The 16784-nt window shown below is 36.1% G+C and overlaps 1 protein-coding gene across 12 annotated transcripts in view; it reads right to left on the reverse strand.

Annotated features, from left to right (window-relative positions):
• Nucleotides 1-16784, reverse strand: part of ANKS1B (ankyrin repeat and sterile alpha motif domain containing 1B) — a 1143054-nt gene that overhangs the window by 589222 nt on the left and 537048 nt on the right. For all 12 annotated transcript variants that reach the window (XM_047741072.1, XM_047741077.1, XM_047741075.1 and 9 more), the window contains exon 12: nucleotides 16238-16418. In XM_047741072.1, the coding sequence (XP_047597028.1) occupies nucleotides 16238-16418 (181 nt within the window). The remainder of the gene's footprint in view (nucleotides 1-16237; nucleotides 16419-16784) is intronic.

The raw sequence follows: 16784 nt of genomic DNA on the forward strand, positions 1-16784 counted from the left end.
AATCCATTAGGATAGCTTTAAGATAAAGACACATGTCATCAAGATGGTATATGCAATGTAGGGAGATGGATAGAAGCAATGACATTTCATCAGTAAGTTGCCATATTATCTTATCCCTTTCTTGAAAATATCACGGGCTTCTTCCCTTCACTCTGCCAGCAACAAGTTTAAAGATACTATTTTATCTCTCCATTAAGCAAAACTTCTTGGACTTTGAATTCCCTTTAGGTAAGGACTAAGACCTTTATGTCTGTATCCCAGTGCCTAACAGTAACTAAAGCAAAAGAAGTGCTCCATAAATCCTGATGGAATAAAGGAAAAAAAACTAGTTCTATAACTAGCAACTTCTTCCTAAATATATTCAGATACTGCCAGCATTGGGGTAATCTGAAAGAAAAGGTCTGTTTCTCTAGATCTACTTAAACTCTCAAGAATGCTGAAATGCAGGATCAAGTTTATATGAATTAATAACAATTATAATTAGTAAGAGTATTATATATTTTTGAAGTATAATACAAATATGATATAATAAAATTATTGATAGGCAGGATAACATGGTGGTTAAGAGTACAAACACTGAGTCAGAATGTATGGAAGCAAATCCCTGTTCTGCTCTCTTCTAGCCACATAAATGTAAGGAAAGTCAGTTAAAGGTTTCGTGCTTTAGTTCCCCATCTGTAAATCATAGGTGACAATAGTGATTAAATAGTTAATCTATGCAAATTATGTAGAACATTTCTTAGTAATAATAAAGATTATCTTACCTATAAAAATTTAATAGAAAATGACAACTTTTATTGCTAAAATGAAGGAAACTGTTTTAACCACTCTAAAATTACTCAGAATTCAAAAACAAATCTTGTTGAATGAAGAAAATTGCTACATAAGGCCTTAAAAGTGGTTATATAAGTATACCTAGAGGCTTCCACACATTACAATAAAGCTAGAATCTCATGCCTTAAATTTGTCAAAATGAAATAAAAATAGAAGCAGAAGAATAAATACTATGCTGTGAATGTTAATGTCTACTTGGGATAATTTAGTGACAATAAATCTAAGCAGACCCACTGGGTTATGCCAAGACATTTTCCTAACTAAATCTCATTTGGTTGACTTGTTCTGTTTAATTAGTGAATATTATAATTATGTGTTCTGAAAGTTGTGTGAATTTAATAACATCAAGTAGCACTAAAACAAAGTAGAGCAAAATACCAAGACAGAATTTCTTTTGAGGACTTGCCTTCTTGTAAAGAATACAATTAACTCCCTAGAGTAATCCTTATTTGCCTAAATAATAAATGCTGTGAGAGAGTAAAGCACTTCCCACATTTCTTCTCATCAATACCTATACAGCTTAGTCTGACTTAGTTGAACATTTTCAATAATTACGAGCACAGGGTCTACCACAGATTCTCCTGTGAGAGAAAATTTATTAATGTAGGCAAAGTAGATATAACGTTGCATATCTGACCCCTTTTAACTTCTTGGTTGCCTAAATATTCTGTCAGGGCTTATACCAGTTATATATGCATGGAGGCCTAAATGTTGTAAATTACAAATGGTGCTTTCTTTCACTCTTTTAGGCTTATGTCTGGAGACATTTTGTTAGCATAAAAAATAGCTTTTTTCTTTCTTTTAATTTTTCTTTTTTTGTAATTAGACTGCTAGTGATTGTTTAACCTTGTCCTTTTTGGAAATGTGTTCAAGAAATATTTAGGAAACAGTATCACATCCCATGATAGTTTTTCATTAATAAAGAAGGATGAAAGGATTCAGTTATAAAAATAGGCAGTGGGAAATATAATTGCACTTTCCAACATCTGTGGGAACCACAGAATTTTTGCTAGATATAGAAGAAAGTTTTGAATGAGCTTAAAATAAGGTTTGACTAATATTTAATGTATTTTTTTAGTACATTGAATAGAAAAGACTACATTTGGTCACATTTTAAAAATTCACACCTAAACTTACTTTGGCTTACTTATAATTTTTTTGGATTAGTTCTTGTTGATTAATTGCTTTACCTCTTTCCTTCATCCTACTCTTTAATAAATATTTATTAGGCAACAATTTATTTACTGACACTGTACTAGGTGACAGAGATTAGAGTGGAAAGGCATAATCTCTGTAATCATGAAGCTTATGTACAACACAAATAAAACAAATAAATAAATATATAAAGACACTTATGGTGGGCCCCCAGTCCAAAAACTGGTGTATTCACAAGAAGAGGAAAAGGCACAGAAACATGGGAAAGGCCATGAGGAGATGAAGTCAGAGACTGGAGTCATGCTGCCACAAGCCAAACAACACATGGAAGCAGCAGAGGAAAGGGAAGATCTTCCTCAGAGCCTTCAGAGGTAGCATGACCTTGCTGTCAACTTGATTTCAAACCTCTGGTATTCAGAACCATAAGAAAATAAAGTTCTATTGTATTAAGTCACCCTGTTTATGATGCTGCTTTGCAGCAGCCCTGGGAAACTAACACAGACAGGTTGACTTTAAAGTATCTGTGTAATATCTAAGTGCGGGGGTCAAGAAGAAAGATGAATTTAGAAGTTTGGAACTCAAGTTTGGGCTGGAGATAAAACTATAAGGAACATCAGCATATGATTGAGCAATAAAGCCAGGAGGTAGCTGAGATCCAGAGGCAGTCTGTAAGAGTAAGGGAAAAGAAACTAGTCTAGAAACCTGTAGAAGAGTATTGTATGAGTAGGTGGAGATAGAGGTACTCACAAAGGGAGACCAAGATGGAGACTAGAGCAGTAAAAGGAAGACCAGGAGAGTGTGGTATTACAGAGCCACACGCAGACAGTGTTTCACAAAGCAAGTGAAGCAGATTGGTCAAGTAAGATAAAGGCTTTGTCCATTATATTTAAGAACAGACAATCCTGTGGCACCTAACAGATTTCAGTGCAAAAGTGGAGTAGTGTTTGAAGAGTCACTGAGAGATGAGAAAGTGAGTCCAGGAAGTGTAAACAACTCTTTCTGAGAGGTCAAATGTGAAAGGGAGGAAACTTTCTGTACCTAGATGAAGACACAGAATGAAGGCAAGGCTTTTCATGTGACCCAATCATCAGTAATTGAGTTTATTCACAGATGCTTGTGCTTTTATCTAATGAGGCACCTTAATATTTAGACAGTGAAGATAAAACAAATCAAATGGTGCCTTATCATTGACCATAAAACTGCTCAAGAAGTTATAGCATAACAACAAGAACATGATTTATAGATACAAATCTAAAAATTCAGTAAATGAGAATCTGTTGTTGGTAAAAGTTTTCTGCATAATTTATAAAGAGGGAAATTGTAGGCAGGATAATGTTTTGAAATGCAAAACATCTGACTCATAGTAGAGATGAAGAGCACTGAATGACCCATGAGAGAAACTTATCTTATTGTTCATACAGAGCAGAGAAAATTCAAAACTGATAAGGCATCAGGCATCACATAGCAAAACGACTTTAATGAGAGTGAGTCATGATGCCACCCAGGGAAATGAATCAGGTGCCCACATGTCCAATTTTCTTCATAATTATAGTTTTTCCCCTTTTAAATTAAAACTAAAGCCAGGTAACAACTAATGTCTCTGAGAACAAATTTAGCCAAATGGAAATATACAATGGTCTAGGAAGTAAATGAAAGTATCAAAGGGATGCAGTTTTCCAGCAAAGAAAGGAAAAGAACCATTACTTTAAGTGTAATATCATGCCTGCTGGCCCCAAAGGACTTGTAAATGCTTTTATTGTGTCCTCCATTTCAGCTGATTTGGGTACCTTACCACCATAGAATAATTCCAATAGCTTTTTCTCAACACTGAAGTCAGATATTGTACCTAAGGTTCCTATGCTTTTCCACTCAAGTCAGGAGAGTGAGGAACATCCCTGTCTCTCCCTGACACCTTGTTCTCTAGCCTCCATAGTCAATCATAAGTCCTGTAAATTCTATGTCTTAAACATCTCTCAATTTTCTTCTTCCCCAGAGCTATGACTCACCTATGCCAAGTCCCACTTATCCTGCCTTGCCCCCTCTAAAAGAAGTCTCAGCACAGCTAGCATGAACAAGGAAAAATGCAAATCAGATATCGTTCTGCTGCTTATAACCTTGGGTGGTTTCCCACTATGGCCACAGCAAACCTGTATGGGCCTTTGTGATGAATTTTAAAAAGAAAAATAAAAGTAATCATTCCCTCTCTGGGATAAGCAGTGTCATATTTTAAATCTAATTTTCTCCTCTGGTCAGGCTTTTTATGTAGTGTAGAAATTACAACACCCTTTACCCTTAGAATAAAATCTACGACCTTATCTCTGTCAATTTTTGTAGAGTCACCACTTGCCATTCTTTTATTCATGTTCTTTGATCCTGCTATCCTGGATCAGTTTCAATTCTTTGAACATACTATATTCTCATTTAATCTTTGCCAAACCTTCCACTATTTGGAAAAAAAAAATCTCTCCTTTCTGTCTGGATAACTCTGCTCATTTTTAGGTCCTGCCAAAAATATTACTACCCCTTTACAGGACTTTCCAAAGCATCTCAATTAGAATAAGTCTTCTTGCCACACACTTTCCCTGAGCGTGTAATGTGCTCAACATCACATTCATTAGGATTTATGCAAATTGCTGAAATAAAGTCTACCTTCTCTGATGGACTCTCAGCTCAATGAGGGCAGATTTTGTCTATTTGTTCCCCACTGTATCATGTTTATAGTAACATCATGTTTATAGTAACATGTCTGACACTTAGTAGACGCTTAAGAAATATTCATTGACTGAATAAATAGTTAAATGCATGGGAAAATCCTGGAATCCTTCTTGCAGCATAATCAGAAAAGTTTTGTCAGAAGATACAGGTTCTAATCCTGGCTCTGCCACTAACTTACTTACTTATGTGACCTTAGGCAAGTTTCCTTAATAATTGTGAACCTACTTTACTCATCTTCAAAATGTTGATACTATCTACCTACAAGAAGCTCATAGTAGGTGTGAAGGGACAATATTTAGTGAATTCCTACCATGTGCAAAGTCCTATGCTAATGGCCATCTACATTATCTCAAAAGAGAAAATATGAATCTCTGAAAGGTTATCAATTACCTAAAGGTCATACTAAGTGGTAAAACAAGGATCTAGGTCCAAATTTCTCTGGTTCTAAATATTCTATTTCCTCTACCTCTTTCTCTATTCCTTTCCTTCCTCACCATGTTCCTTCAAATTCCATTTGGTATATTCTTCAAGTCATATTACAAATATTATGTGTTCTGTGAAACCATCTCTAATGCTCTTAGGTAGATTTATATGCTCTTATCTCTAAGTTCATATTATGCTAACGCAATAACATTATACTTTAGTTACTTGCATACCATAAAGGTTTTCAGAGAAGAGACCATGTCTTTCCATTGTTATATGCCCAAGCTTGACTGGACATTAATTAGTACGCTGTAAGTGCTAGGTGAGTATTTTGTTAAATGAGTAAATGAACTTTCTCTATCCAATATTTTCATAAATTTGATTCAAATAACTAATTTTTGTTTAGTGTTTATATGTAGTTTTACATTTTATATATAAACAACCAATAGTTAAGGCCTCAGCCATAATTGTTCATATGCTTTAGGTTGCTAAGATAGTATAATGAATATACAACATGGTTCCTTATCAAATCATGAAGATCTGGTTTTAGATCACTATATTTAAGATTATTTTTAAAAACAGCTAATAATTACCTAAAAGGAAATATATAAAATATGAGGTATGGGGAAACGGTCTAGGTTTATTTTGAATTTTATATTCTACTTATAATTTTCTATATGGTAACTTCAGAGAAAAAATATATTGCTAGTAAACAGCAACTACTTAGCTTAGAGAATTTGACATATTATTTATTTTAATGTTACCCTGCTCCAGAGCATTATAATTAATAGTAGAAACAAAACCCAGTTGCAAATTAATGGCCTATAGCACACCAGTGGGCTAGGACACTAAAACAGAGCTGAGGGTCTCCTTTACATTGACGCAAAGATGAGTAGTATTTACTGGATACTCAAATCAAGAAGAAATACAAAATACTTTGAAATTGTGTAATATATAATCTAAATCCTTCATCTAAGACAATGCTTGCCAAAATGTTAATCATTAGGAACTGAAAGATTTATTTGGTTAATACCGCTTCCTTCTATGTGTGCTATGTGTTTTCCTGAAGGAAATCTGAAATCTATTATTAGCTTTACCTAGTCAACTCTTGCTTATCAGAGTTAATTTAAAAAAAAAAAACAGACATCTGTGCCAATACAAAGAACACAGACATACAATAGGCCTGTTTTAGATCTAAAAGGGTAGATAATAGAAAAATTATATCTTTGGCTCTGGAAGAAATGTTGATTCTTTGCAGCAGATTTGCCTTTCACTATATTAGTTTTCTTTTCTTTTTTTTAATATTAGTTTTTCTAAGTAAGAAGAACTATGCTATGGAAAACCTGTATACACACACAAATAAGAGTTCCCTCTAGATCCTGTGAACTGCTTGCCAGAGGTTAGAATTCTGTTGGAGGTATTCATTCTGCACATTGGATTCTGATCATCACTAATATGTTGAAAGTTCTAATTCTCAAGCCTCCAGGTCCTAAGACAATATTCTCGACCTCACACATGGCTAATGAATAAACGAGGACAAGCAGATGTGAAGAAAAATTCAGTTTTGTGAAAGGGAAAAAAGAGAGTCATGCTATGCCTGCTTTGACCTTGTGAGAGAAGAGGGATCACTACAGTTATTACTGCTATTTTTTAAATGAAGACTTGGACATTGGTCTACTAAAATAATTATAAATTAGTGCATGTTGTCAGATACATTGCTTTCTAGAGGGATATTAATGATCTTGGCAGTGCTGGGTTAACTACTTTGTAATTATATAAGAAAACTGAATAGCCTCTCAATGTAAATAACTGCTATCTTTTCATCTGTGAAATCAGATCAATTATGTAACAAAAATTTACATTAAAAATGACATTTCTCTCTGAAGCATTTTATAAAATAACTAATGAAAGGTAAGCTCCATGGCTTAGAAGAAAGCAATGTAGTTAAAAGAAAAGCTGGTCTAGTCTTATTACATAGATAGAAATAAGGTACGTAGTACCTTATTCTAAGTAGTAGAACTCCAACAAAGCAAATATTCAGTTGTTAAATCCTTTACCATTTACCGAGCATCTACTGTAAGTCAGTCACTATGTTAGGGATTGGAGATACATACATCTTATTTGAGACATGATCCCTGCATTTAGGGAGTACACAGACATCTAAACAAATACTTCTGTAAAATATCTAACAACAGAGGTGTGTGAAGAATGTTAGGGGAGCATATGGATGAAAGAATCGTTGGAGTTAGGCTTCATAAAAGAGGTCACCTTTAGCCAAATTCCTCACAAGGGTTAAGGTTTACCAGGTAAATCAGATGGGAAGGCATGCCAAGGCGACAGAGTATTCTATGAATCAAGGACCATGAGCTTTAAGAACACTACTTAGCAGTGCATGGTGTATTTGGGTAGAGGTAAATAAATAGAAAATTAGAGCCAGGTTATCAAGGACTTTGTTGGATATGCTAAGGCATTTGGACATTCTTTTGCAGTGACAAGATATAAGATGTTCTTAAGCAGTGAAATTGCATGAACAGAGATATTCTTAAAAAAATTAACTCTTAACTTTAAGCAAAAGCTAGATCTGGGAGGAAACATCAATAATTTAAAACTTCAGGTTCATATAATCTTTAATATAGTCTCCTACCCTTTGGCTTATGTTGCAAGATTTCACTTTCAGAGCTTCATCTTCACAACTTAATACGTATTAGAATAAAAGCTGTTGTTTGGGGTGGGGGGGAATGGTATTTCAGATAACGCATGAGTGCATTGACTGAGCCAGGCTTGGGGATGTGGAGTAAAAGAGACAATTTTCAAAAGAGAAAAATTTCACTCTCAACCATGTCCATAATCTTAATGAGAGCAAAGGATGAGTACTGATGGGGATTCCTTTGGGGCCAGAGAAGATGGAGACAGTCAGTCTTCTTTTCTCCCAAATCATGGGAACATCGAACATTGCATTCATTTTCTGCCTCTGAATAACAAATCATGAAAAACAGCGGCTTACAACAACATGCATCTTTTATCTCACAGTTTATGAGTCGAGAATTTAAGCATGTCCTGTTCGGTCCTCTGAGAGTGGTCTCAGCAGGCTGCAATCCAGGTGTTGGCCAGGGCTACATACATACTCAAAGGGGGGCAGGAATCATGGGGTCATCTTAGAATTCTGCCTAATAACAGATGCCACGAACTAAGTACAAAAGTTGAAATTACTAGAGACTAGAGCCAGGAAGGTAGGGAAAAACTGGTCCAGCAAATAGATAATAAGTTACCTAGGAGAATATATGGAATAAGTTCCATCATGGGCTTGCTCACTTATGACATGATGAGTAAAAGAGAAGCCTGCATTTAAAGGGCTAGGGCCCAGGTAGTCCCCACACAAGTCACCATCCCAAAATAAAAAAGGTATAGAGAAAAAAAGGAGAAAATGTTCTCCCAAAGAAGATTGTAGAGATAGGAGATGTGAATTCAGAAAAAGTTCTAGCAGTTTGGAAATGGTTTTCAATTGAAGATAGAGAGGGGATTTGTTCATAGCACAACCTGGAAAGAACTTTTTCCTTCCATTAAAAAAAAAATTACAGTTACCTTTTCTCCTATCATATCATATTTAATTATAATGATCAGACATATGTATATCACACAAATATAACTGATAGCAGGGAAATTTTAATACAGTGATTGATTTTTAATAAAATTCAAGAAATATAGTCTGATAGAGAAAATCTATCAAGCAAACTAAAGTAGACAAGATAATTAGAAGATATACACAGCACTGAATCTGAATCACAAAGTAAATTCCAGCTAACAAAGCAGTTGTATTTTCACACAAATTAACAGGAGGTAAAAGCAAGAGAAAATTGAGTTAATAAAAGATCAATTTCTTTAAAAAAAGATTTTCAACAGAAAAACTCCCAGGAACAGTTGCTCTCTTGCTTTTGTTATAATTTTGGATAGATTAACACTTTTAGAAGTCTGGGTTTCCCCAGCATTAACACAACTCCAGCTTTTGCTTCCCTCACACTCTAAAACATGTAAAACAGAACAAACAGAAATTCCAACTCTGCTCATCAGCATATTGACCTGCCAGTTCCAAGCAACTTTGTGGATTTAAGATTCTGATTGCCTAGCTGGATTCCTAGCACCTGGCTGCTCTCCATTTGTACTGAATTCTTAGAGTCTGGGCTCTGTTTGTTGCCTAAACCTATGGTAATAACAGCAATACAAATAATAATAATGGTCGTGGTTATCAAAAATTTATGAAGCTACAGTAATTAAGCATGTGTCACATTTATGTATTTTTCATTTAGTGGCACTGGCTCAATGTAATAGAGATAGTATTTTTCAAAGAAGATATTGATATATTCCCATTCTTAAATTTGTTCATTGGGAACCTCTCTTCCCTCAGGCCTAGACTGGAGACTTAAAGCCCAGAAGAGGAATGACATACAAGTGTCAGAAATTTTAAGAAGGAAAAGGCTGAATGAGATAGGGAATATAGAAAAACAGTTCTAAATGTGTATCCTAAACTTTTCTTTCCAAGCTTTATCTGGAAAGCCTATAATATAATAGATATTGAGAATAAGGAAGAGGGACCTGGGCTCCAAATCCCATCTATATTCTGGGCATGGCCAATTCTGAGTAAACTTGGTAGTTCTGCATGGTATGAACTGGCAAAGTCTTGATAAATTTTTATGAGACCTGCTTACTGTCCTTATGAATAAGACCCAGAATTTCCTGTGGCCTCCAAAAGGGCACCTCCAGGGCATCTGGGCCAAAAGTCAAGTAGGATGCCATGGGGCCAGCTTGGCAAGGAAAGAGGTGACTGCAACAGAGGCCAGAGTGAACAGATGGCAGACGTGACTGTGTAGCGGGTCCACCTTACCAGTGGGAGATGAGCTGAGGTGAGCAGTCAAAAAGAGCTGGACCTGGTGGTAATGATCTTGATTTAAATATACTACCCACAAGCTGTAGGTACACTGGGAGGGATACCCACACCCTACTACCCCTTCTATGTTGCCCTCAGGGCACACATACCATTTGTTAGGAATTTGGACAAAAAGATAATTTAAACTTTCCCCACTCTCCTCATCTTTGCCCTCACTGATCCCTCAACAAGGATGACTTTACTTCTAGTTCATAGAGAAAATAAAAGCCATCAGACAATAAAATGCAAATTAGATAATTTCTCCTTGGTTACCAGCCTATCAGCAACTTGTCATTCCTCCTAGGTCTCTTTTGGTCTTAGGATAAAGACCAAAATTCTGAACATAGCTTCCAATGTTCATAACTGCATGACTGGCCTTTTACTTCCCTTGTGGATTCAGCTCCTGCCATTTCTCACCTTTCTCTGGAATCTGTGGTTTCATGTTAATTTCTGCTACAGGGATTTTTTTTTCTTCAATGTTCTTGCCTTCCTGTAGAGTATAATCTTCCCACACATCGTTCTCACTAACCATTAACTTCCTCCATATCAGCTCACCCTAAATCTCACCATGGAGCTTAGTGATCACCTCAGCAGCCTGGCTTTGGTCTTCATGCCAACTGGATTCCAAACACCCACTCAACTACCGATGTCCACTAACTGCTAGAATACATTATCTCAGCTTCAGGAGGACTATTTTCAGTCTGTGTGAACTAATTAAAAGGAAGACCTTCATTTGTCTTTCTGGCAATCCCCAAGCAGCGGGAAAGGTCCATGCCACCCTCTCTGTTCTAATTTTAGTTCTCCTCTAATGTTTCTTCTCCCTTGCAGAAAAGCATACTATGCTGCTAAGCACTTAGAAGCTTCTGTTTTTATTATGCCTTCCATTTGGGCAGAAGCACTTTTCCACCTTACTCTTTTTAGATATCCTCCCTCCCATCAGTTTTCTTCAGCAGGAGGTGATAGTTTGAAACTACTAGCAAAATTGTAGATCATTAATTATCTAGGGTACTTAACTTCCTTAGCAAGTCCCAAAAGGGCTAGCCCACAAAATTCTTCATATGTAGGACTTTCTGGATACAATTTCTCACATAAAGTGGAAGTGTCTTTACAACTGGTGATTCTCAGCTTCCTGTCCCCCAGTAATTTGCAACACACCTGTCTAGGATATGTTCATTGAGGAATTCAGATCTCACAGGTCATTCTTTTTGGGTAAGCACTGTTTCTCAATCTTTTAAAACTGATATCCTTCACTTTTGATAAAATAAAATTATCATGTAGCTTCCTCCCACCCTGCCCTACTCCACTGTCTCAACTATCTACTTGGGCTACCTACTTGGACATCCAATAGTGTTTCAAATTTAAATGTTCTAAACTGAGCTTCCTCATCTCAATTAATATAAACTCCATTCTTCCAATGGTCAGTAGGGCTCAAAATCCTTGAGTCACACATTTGGTTTCTTTCATTTTCTCCCATTCTATATCCAATCCATCAAAAAAAAGAAGTTGCCTCTACTTTTAAAATAGTTGCAGAAGGGGCCCCTGGGTTGTACAGTCAATTAAGGGGCCAACTCTTGGTTTCAGCTCAAATTTTGCACTGATTTATGATCTCAGATCTCAGAGTCTTGAGACCAAGCTGTGCATCAGACTCTGTGCTCAGCATGGAGTCTGCTTGAGATTCTCTCTCACTCTCCCTCTGCCCCCCCACTTGTGCCATATATCTTTTTAAAAAACAGATGCAAAATTCTAGGGGTGCCTCGGTGGCTCAATCTGTTAAGCATCTATTTTGGCTCAGGTCATGATCTCAAGATCATGAGATCCAGCCCTGCATGGGGCTCCATGTTGGGTATGGAGCCTGATGAAGATTCTCCCTCTTTCCCTTTTGCTTTGCCCCTCTTCCTTGCTCATGCTATCTCTCCCTCTGAAAAAAAAGAAAAAGAAAAAAAAGATGCAAAATTCTACCACCTCTCACTTCCTCTATCTTAAAAAAGCCTGCTACCCAAGCAAAAAGAATACATTGATAACCATTAGGGGTGCCCTCCAAACTGAAATATCTTATCAGATGGGCTCTCTGGTCATTCAAAAGTTTCATATGAGAGGGAGATACATGGTGGTCAAGAGGAAAACAAGTTCCCTGAAGGAATAATCCTCCATGGATCACCACTCCCAGGGACCCCTGAGCAGCCAGGGAACAATAAAAGAGGTCTTAGCATCTCAGTGAAGGTTGGGACAAAGTACAGAAGAGATGAACTTAGGTAAAGTTCACCTGTTTCATAATTTGTTAAATAAATGGAAAGACTAATTTAAATGTTATGAATGGAGATCAATGTAGAAATAAACATGGTTCTTTATATCAAATATTTCTTCTAAAAATTTGCACTGATTTAACCACAGTATGTAATCCTATTTTGTGGAGGGAAAAGCTAACTCAGCTGCTCACCTTCATAGTTCTAAGACTCTGTAATTACCAATAATTATAGTTGTTCCTAGTTTCTTGTGCATCTTCCCCTCTGAACTACCTCTTATCATTCCACCCTACTTCTTTAGCACCTTGATTTCAGCAATTCTTTGACTTGAATGGAATCTCTAATCCAATGATCCTTCTGATTTTTCACTGTTACTTTTTTCCTTTTTGTCCTCTTTTCCCTATTTCTACATCTTGAATTTTATGGTCAAACATTACTCTCATTCTCTTGTGTTCATGTTTCCTTGCTCTTCAATATACTCACTTGACAAAATCACAATGTAAAATTCAACTCTCTGAAAACTATGCACTTGTGTTCCCCATCTGAACTGAGCTGGAGGAAAACAGAACCACATCGACTAACCCAACTTTAAGTTCAGGAACATGAACCTTGAATAGGTTCTTAATGCTGCCAGACAATTAAATCATATCTCCCTTTTCCATTCACTGTCTCTTTCTTCTAAACAACTCTCTCATTCCTTCTTCTCTTTCCTCAGCCTCCACATCTCCTCTGCCTTTCTTCATCTCAACTGATGCTGATGCTTTCTCATTAATAGAGAAAATAGAAATTATCATAATAGATATTCTTCAGGTTCCCATCACATGGATCCCTTTCCAGCATTTGTACCCACACTAGAAACATCTTTCTTGCCTGTTTCCCATGATCCTGTCCAAAGCCAATCTCTCCTCTTGATTAATAGAACCCATTCTCTCTTTCTCCTCCTTCATCACAGTTTTATAATTCTCCTTGGAAAAAAATTTCTTTAAAAGGTAGTTTATATTTGTTTTAAGTCCTCTCCTCCCATTCTTTCTTAAACCCATTATGTTGGGTTTTTGCCCTTTCAGTTTCAACCAAACTGCTCTTGACAAGGTCAGCAGTAACCTCCACATTGTTAAATCCACTAGTCAGTTCTGACTCAGTCCTCATTCTACTCAACTTGTTAGCTACATTTGACAGAGTTGATCATTCTTTCCCTCTTAATAACTTTCTTCATCTGAATTCAGAACACAACACTCATCAGAAGATTTTTCTTACCTAACAGGTTATTCCTTCTCAATCTCCTTTTCTGGTATTGCCATTTATCTCCTCTTTCATTGAGCTCAGTTTTTGGTCCTCTATCTATACTCCATATCATCTATATAGTGATGATGTTCACATTTGTGTCTTCAGACTGGACCTGCAGCTACTACCCAACACATCTATTCAAGTAGGCTTCTCAAACTTAAAATGAACTCCTGATATTTCTCCCTGTTCACCAAACTTGCTCTTCTGACAACCTCTCACATGTCAGTTCATAGTAAATCCATTATGACAGTTATTCAGAACAAAAGTCTTGAAGTTTTCCTTCTTTCTTTTTCTCATATACACTACATCCATTCCACCATGAAATCCTATTGGATCTACTTTAAAAATTTGTCTAATCTCCATCCATTTCTCTATACCTCCACTGTTTCACCTTTGATCTGAGCTGCCTTCATCTCTCATCTTAGTGCAATGCTATAATAACCTTCTAACTGGCCTTCTTTCTTCCAGTCTGTTTCCCTTCTTCAATCCACTCACAATACAATAGAGTGATCCTCATAAATAGAAGTTAGGTCATGTCATTCTTCTTTTCAAAGACCTGAATTTACTCCTCATTTCATTCTGAGTAAAAGCCAAAGTCCTTATAATGGCCTATTAGATCCTACATGATCTATCTGCATTCCCTTTTTACTTATAAATATTCCATATTTCAGGGAATGGCAGTCTGATTTGATGAAAATGCTTAAACCAAAAACTTTAGAGGCTTCCTTGAACTTTTCCCCTTTACTGTCATATATTCAATCAGTTATCATAACCTGTTGATTATTTCCTTGTATGTCTCAAATCCATTTATATCTTTCCATTGCTGATGACATTGTTTTTCCCCACCTCCCATTTTACCTCATCTCAAATATATTGACTACATCTTAATACCAGAGTTATCATGCAGCCATCAAAAGAAATGAAATCTTGCCATTTACGATGACGTGGATGGAACTAGAGGGTATCATGCTTAGCGAAATAAGTCAATCGGAGAAAGACAACTATCACATGATCTCCCTGATATGAGGGAGAGGAGATGCAACATGGGGGGGTTAAGGGGGTAGGAGAAGAGTAAATGAAACAAGATGGGATTGGGAGGGAGACAAACCATAAGTGACTCTTAATCTCACAAAACAAACTGAGGGTTGATGGGGGGAGGAGGGTTGGGAGAGAGGGGGTGGGATTATGGACATTGGGGAGGGTATGTGCTATGGTGAGTGCTGTGAAGTGTGTAAACCTGGCGATTCGCAGACCTGTACCCCTGGGGATAAAAATATATGTTTATAAAAAATAAAATTTAAAGGTAGTATGAAAAAAAAAAAAAGATGACATTTGGTTAAAAATACAGCTACTGATAAATGTAATTATATCATGCAGTATAACCTAGACATACCCAGTGACCCATTCCTTTGCACATCCAACCACACAGTTGGCACAAATCATACAGGATCAATATCACATGACAGTTTTAATGTTCACCCTTGTCTATTTCGATGTAAAAAAAAATGAGCTAAATAAATTACATGGATTTAGAAAAAAAAAAAATGAAAAGAGCCGGTCAGAGCTAGGTTATACTGAACTTCTTTGGGCATAGTGAGGAGTTGGATTTTATTCAAAGTTCAGTGAGAAGCCACTGATTATTTTATGCATGATAATGACATACTTTGATTTGCATTTTATAAATATCACTCTGGTTGCCATGAAAAGGTCAGATAATAGCTTCGATAGAATATCAATGTCACCACTTCCACTAATCATAATTTTTAAAATCTTAGTTTTCCTAGAGAAAAATTATTTTCTTGCTGTATTTTTGGAATGTTTGTATCAGTGCTCCTAAAAGTACAGTCAGAGTAATGGATTTAAGTATGGTGCATACATTTATATAATCATTGGTACACTCATTTTGAACAAAGGTTACATGGAATACCCATATAAATGATACCTTCTGATTCTAAAATTCATAGTAATCATATCTAGTGGGTTTAAAAATCACATCTCTTTAACAGAAAGTAGTAGCATAGTTCACCTACTTTAAATTATATAAGGGTAGGAGATCCTTTAGGTCTCACTTCTTATATTTCAGTCATTTGGTTTTACCAGTTATTAGCTTCTTGCCCCCTTCTTGCAAATCTGATTGGCTGGAACCAGATATGAGTTACTAGTGGGTATGGTTACTTTCCTTAATCTTCCCCTTACCCCCAGCACTATTTCCTCACACCTCTCCTCTCCAAGTTCATACTGGTTTGAGTAGATTGAAAGCCCACTTAGGCCATAGTGTCCAACTCAATCTTACCAGGTTGATATGGGTTCTGTAGCCTCAAAGCAGCTATTAATAAAGTTGTATATTGATGAGTTGATACCACTGTGTGGAGAGGGGTAAATAGCAGTAGAAAAAGAGCATTTCTAGGTCTCTGGTTATTTCACTGCCATAATAGCATTAAATCATTATCTGTAACACGTTTAACACCTAAAAGACCATAAATATATTTAAAAAAATTATATCCACACTCTGACAAAAATTATAATGCCCTACATTGCTATACATGTAGGTGAACAAAAACAGTGCAATTTATATGAAGATTCCTCTTAACCCCTCTGTATCTCATTAAGGCTTTAGGTTTAAAAGTTCAAAAATATAGCTGCACAAAGTGAACTGCTTTACCTGTATGGCCAGTTCCCTCGTTCTTGACTTCTGTGGTTCCCACAGAAGAGGTGGGTGGACTAACAGGAGGGCTGGAAGTAAAGCTTGCACACCCTGCAGATGTGTTGATTTCGAAATATTCTTGGTTGTGATTCATTCGATGAAAATCCAGAGAAGACACAATAGATGTTCGTTGTTTAGGCTAAAATAAATGAGCATGATGAGAGTATTATGATCATGTTCATCTTCAGCCCAATCTCCCAATTGATTTAATATAAGTGATGTTTTTATCAGTTAATCTATCTGATTTTTATACTTAAAATATACTGTGCTTCACAGAGAGATACTAAAGAATCTCTTGATAAATTAAATAATGAAGAAATTATTTAATGAATAAATATTTTGGCATAGTGGGTAAGGACTTTTTGTTATGTTTCCCCAGAAGACTGTACAAATACAGTACACAGAATTTCTTTTAATAATCAATTCAGAAAGTTGCAATTCTAAGTCACCTTTCATTTAACTAACATTTGTTAAGTGTATGGCATTAAAAAAAAAAAAAGGATAT

Source organism: Lutra lutra, chromosome 8 (assembly GCF_902655055.1).
Source record: "Lutra lutra chromosome 8, mLutLut1.2, whole genome shotgun sequence".
Taxonomy (NCBI): Eukaryota; Metazoa; Chordata; class Mammalia; order Carnivora; family Mustelidae; genus Lutra; species Lutra lutra.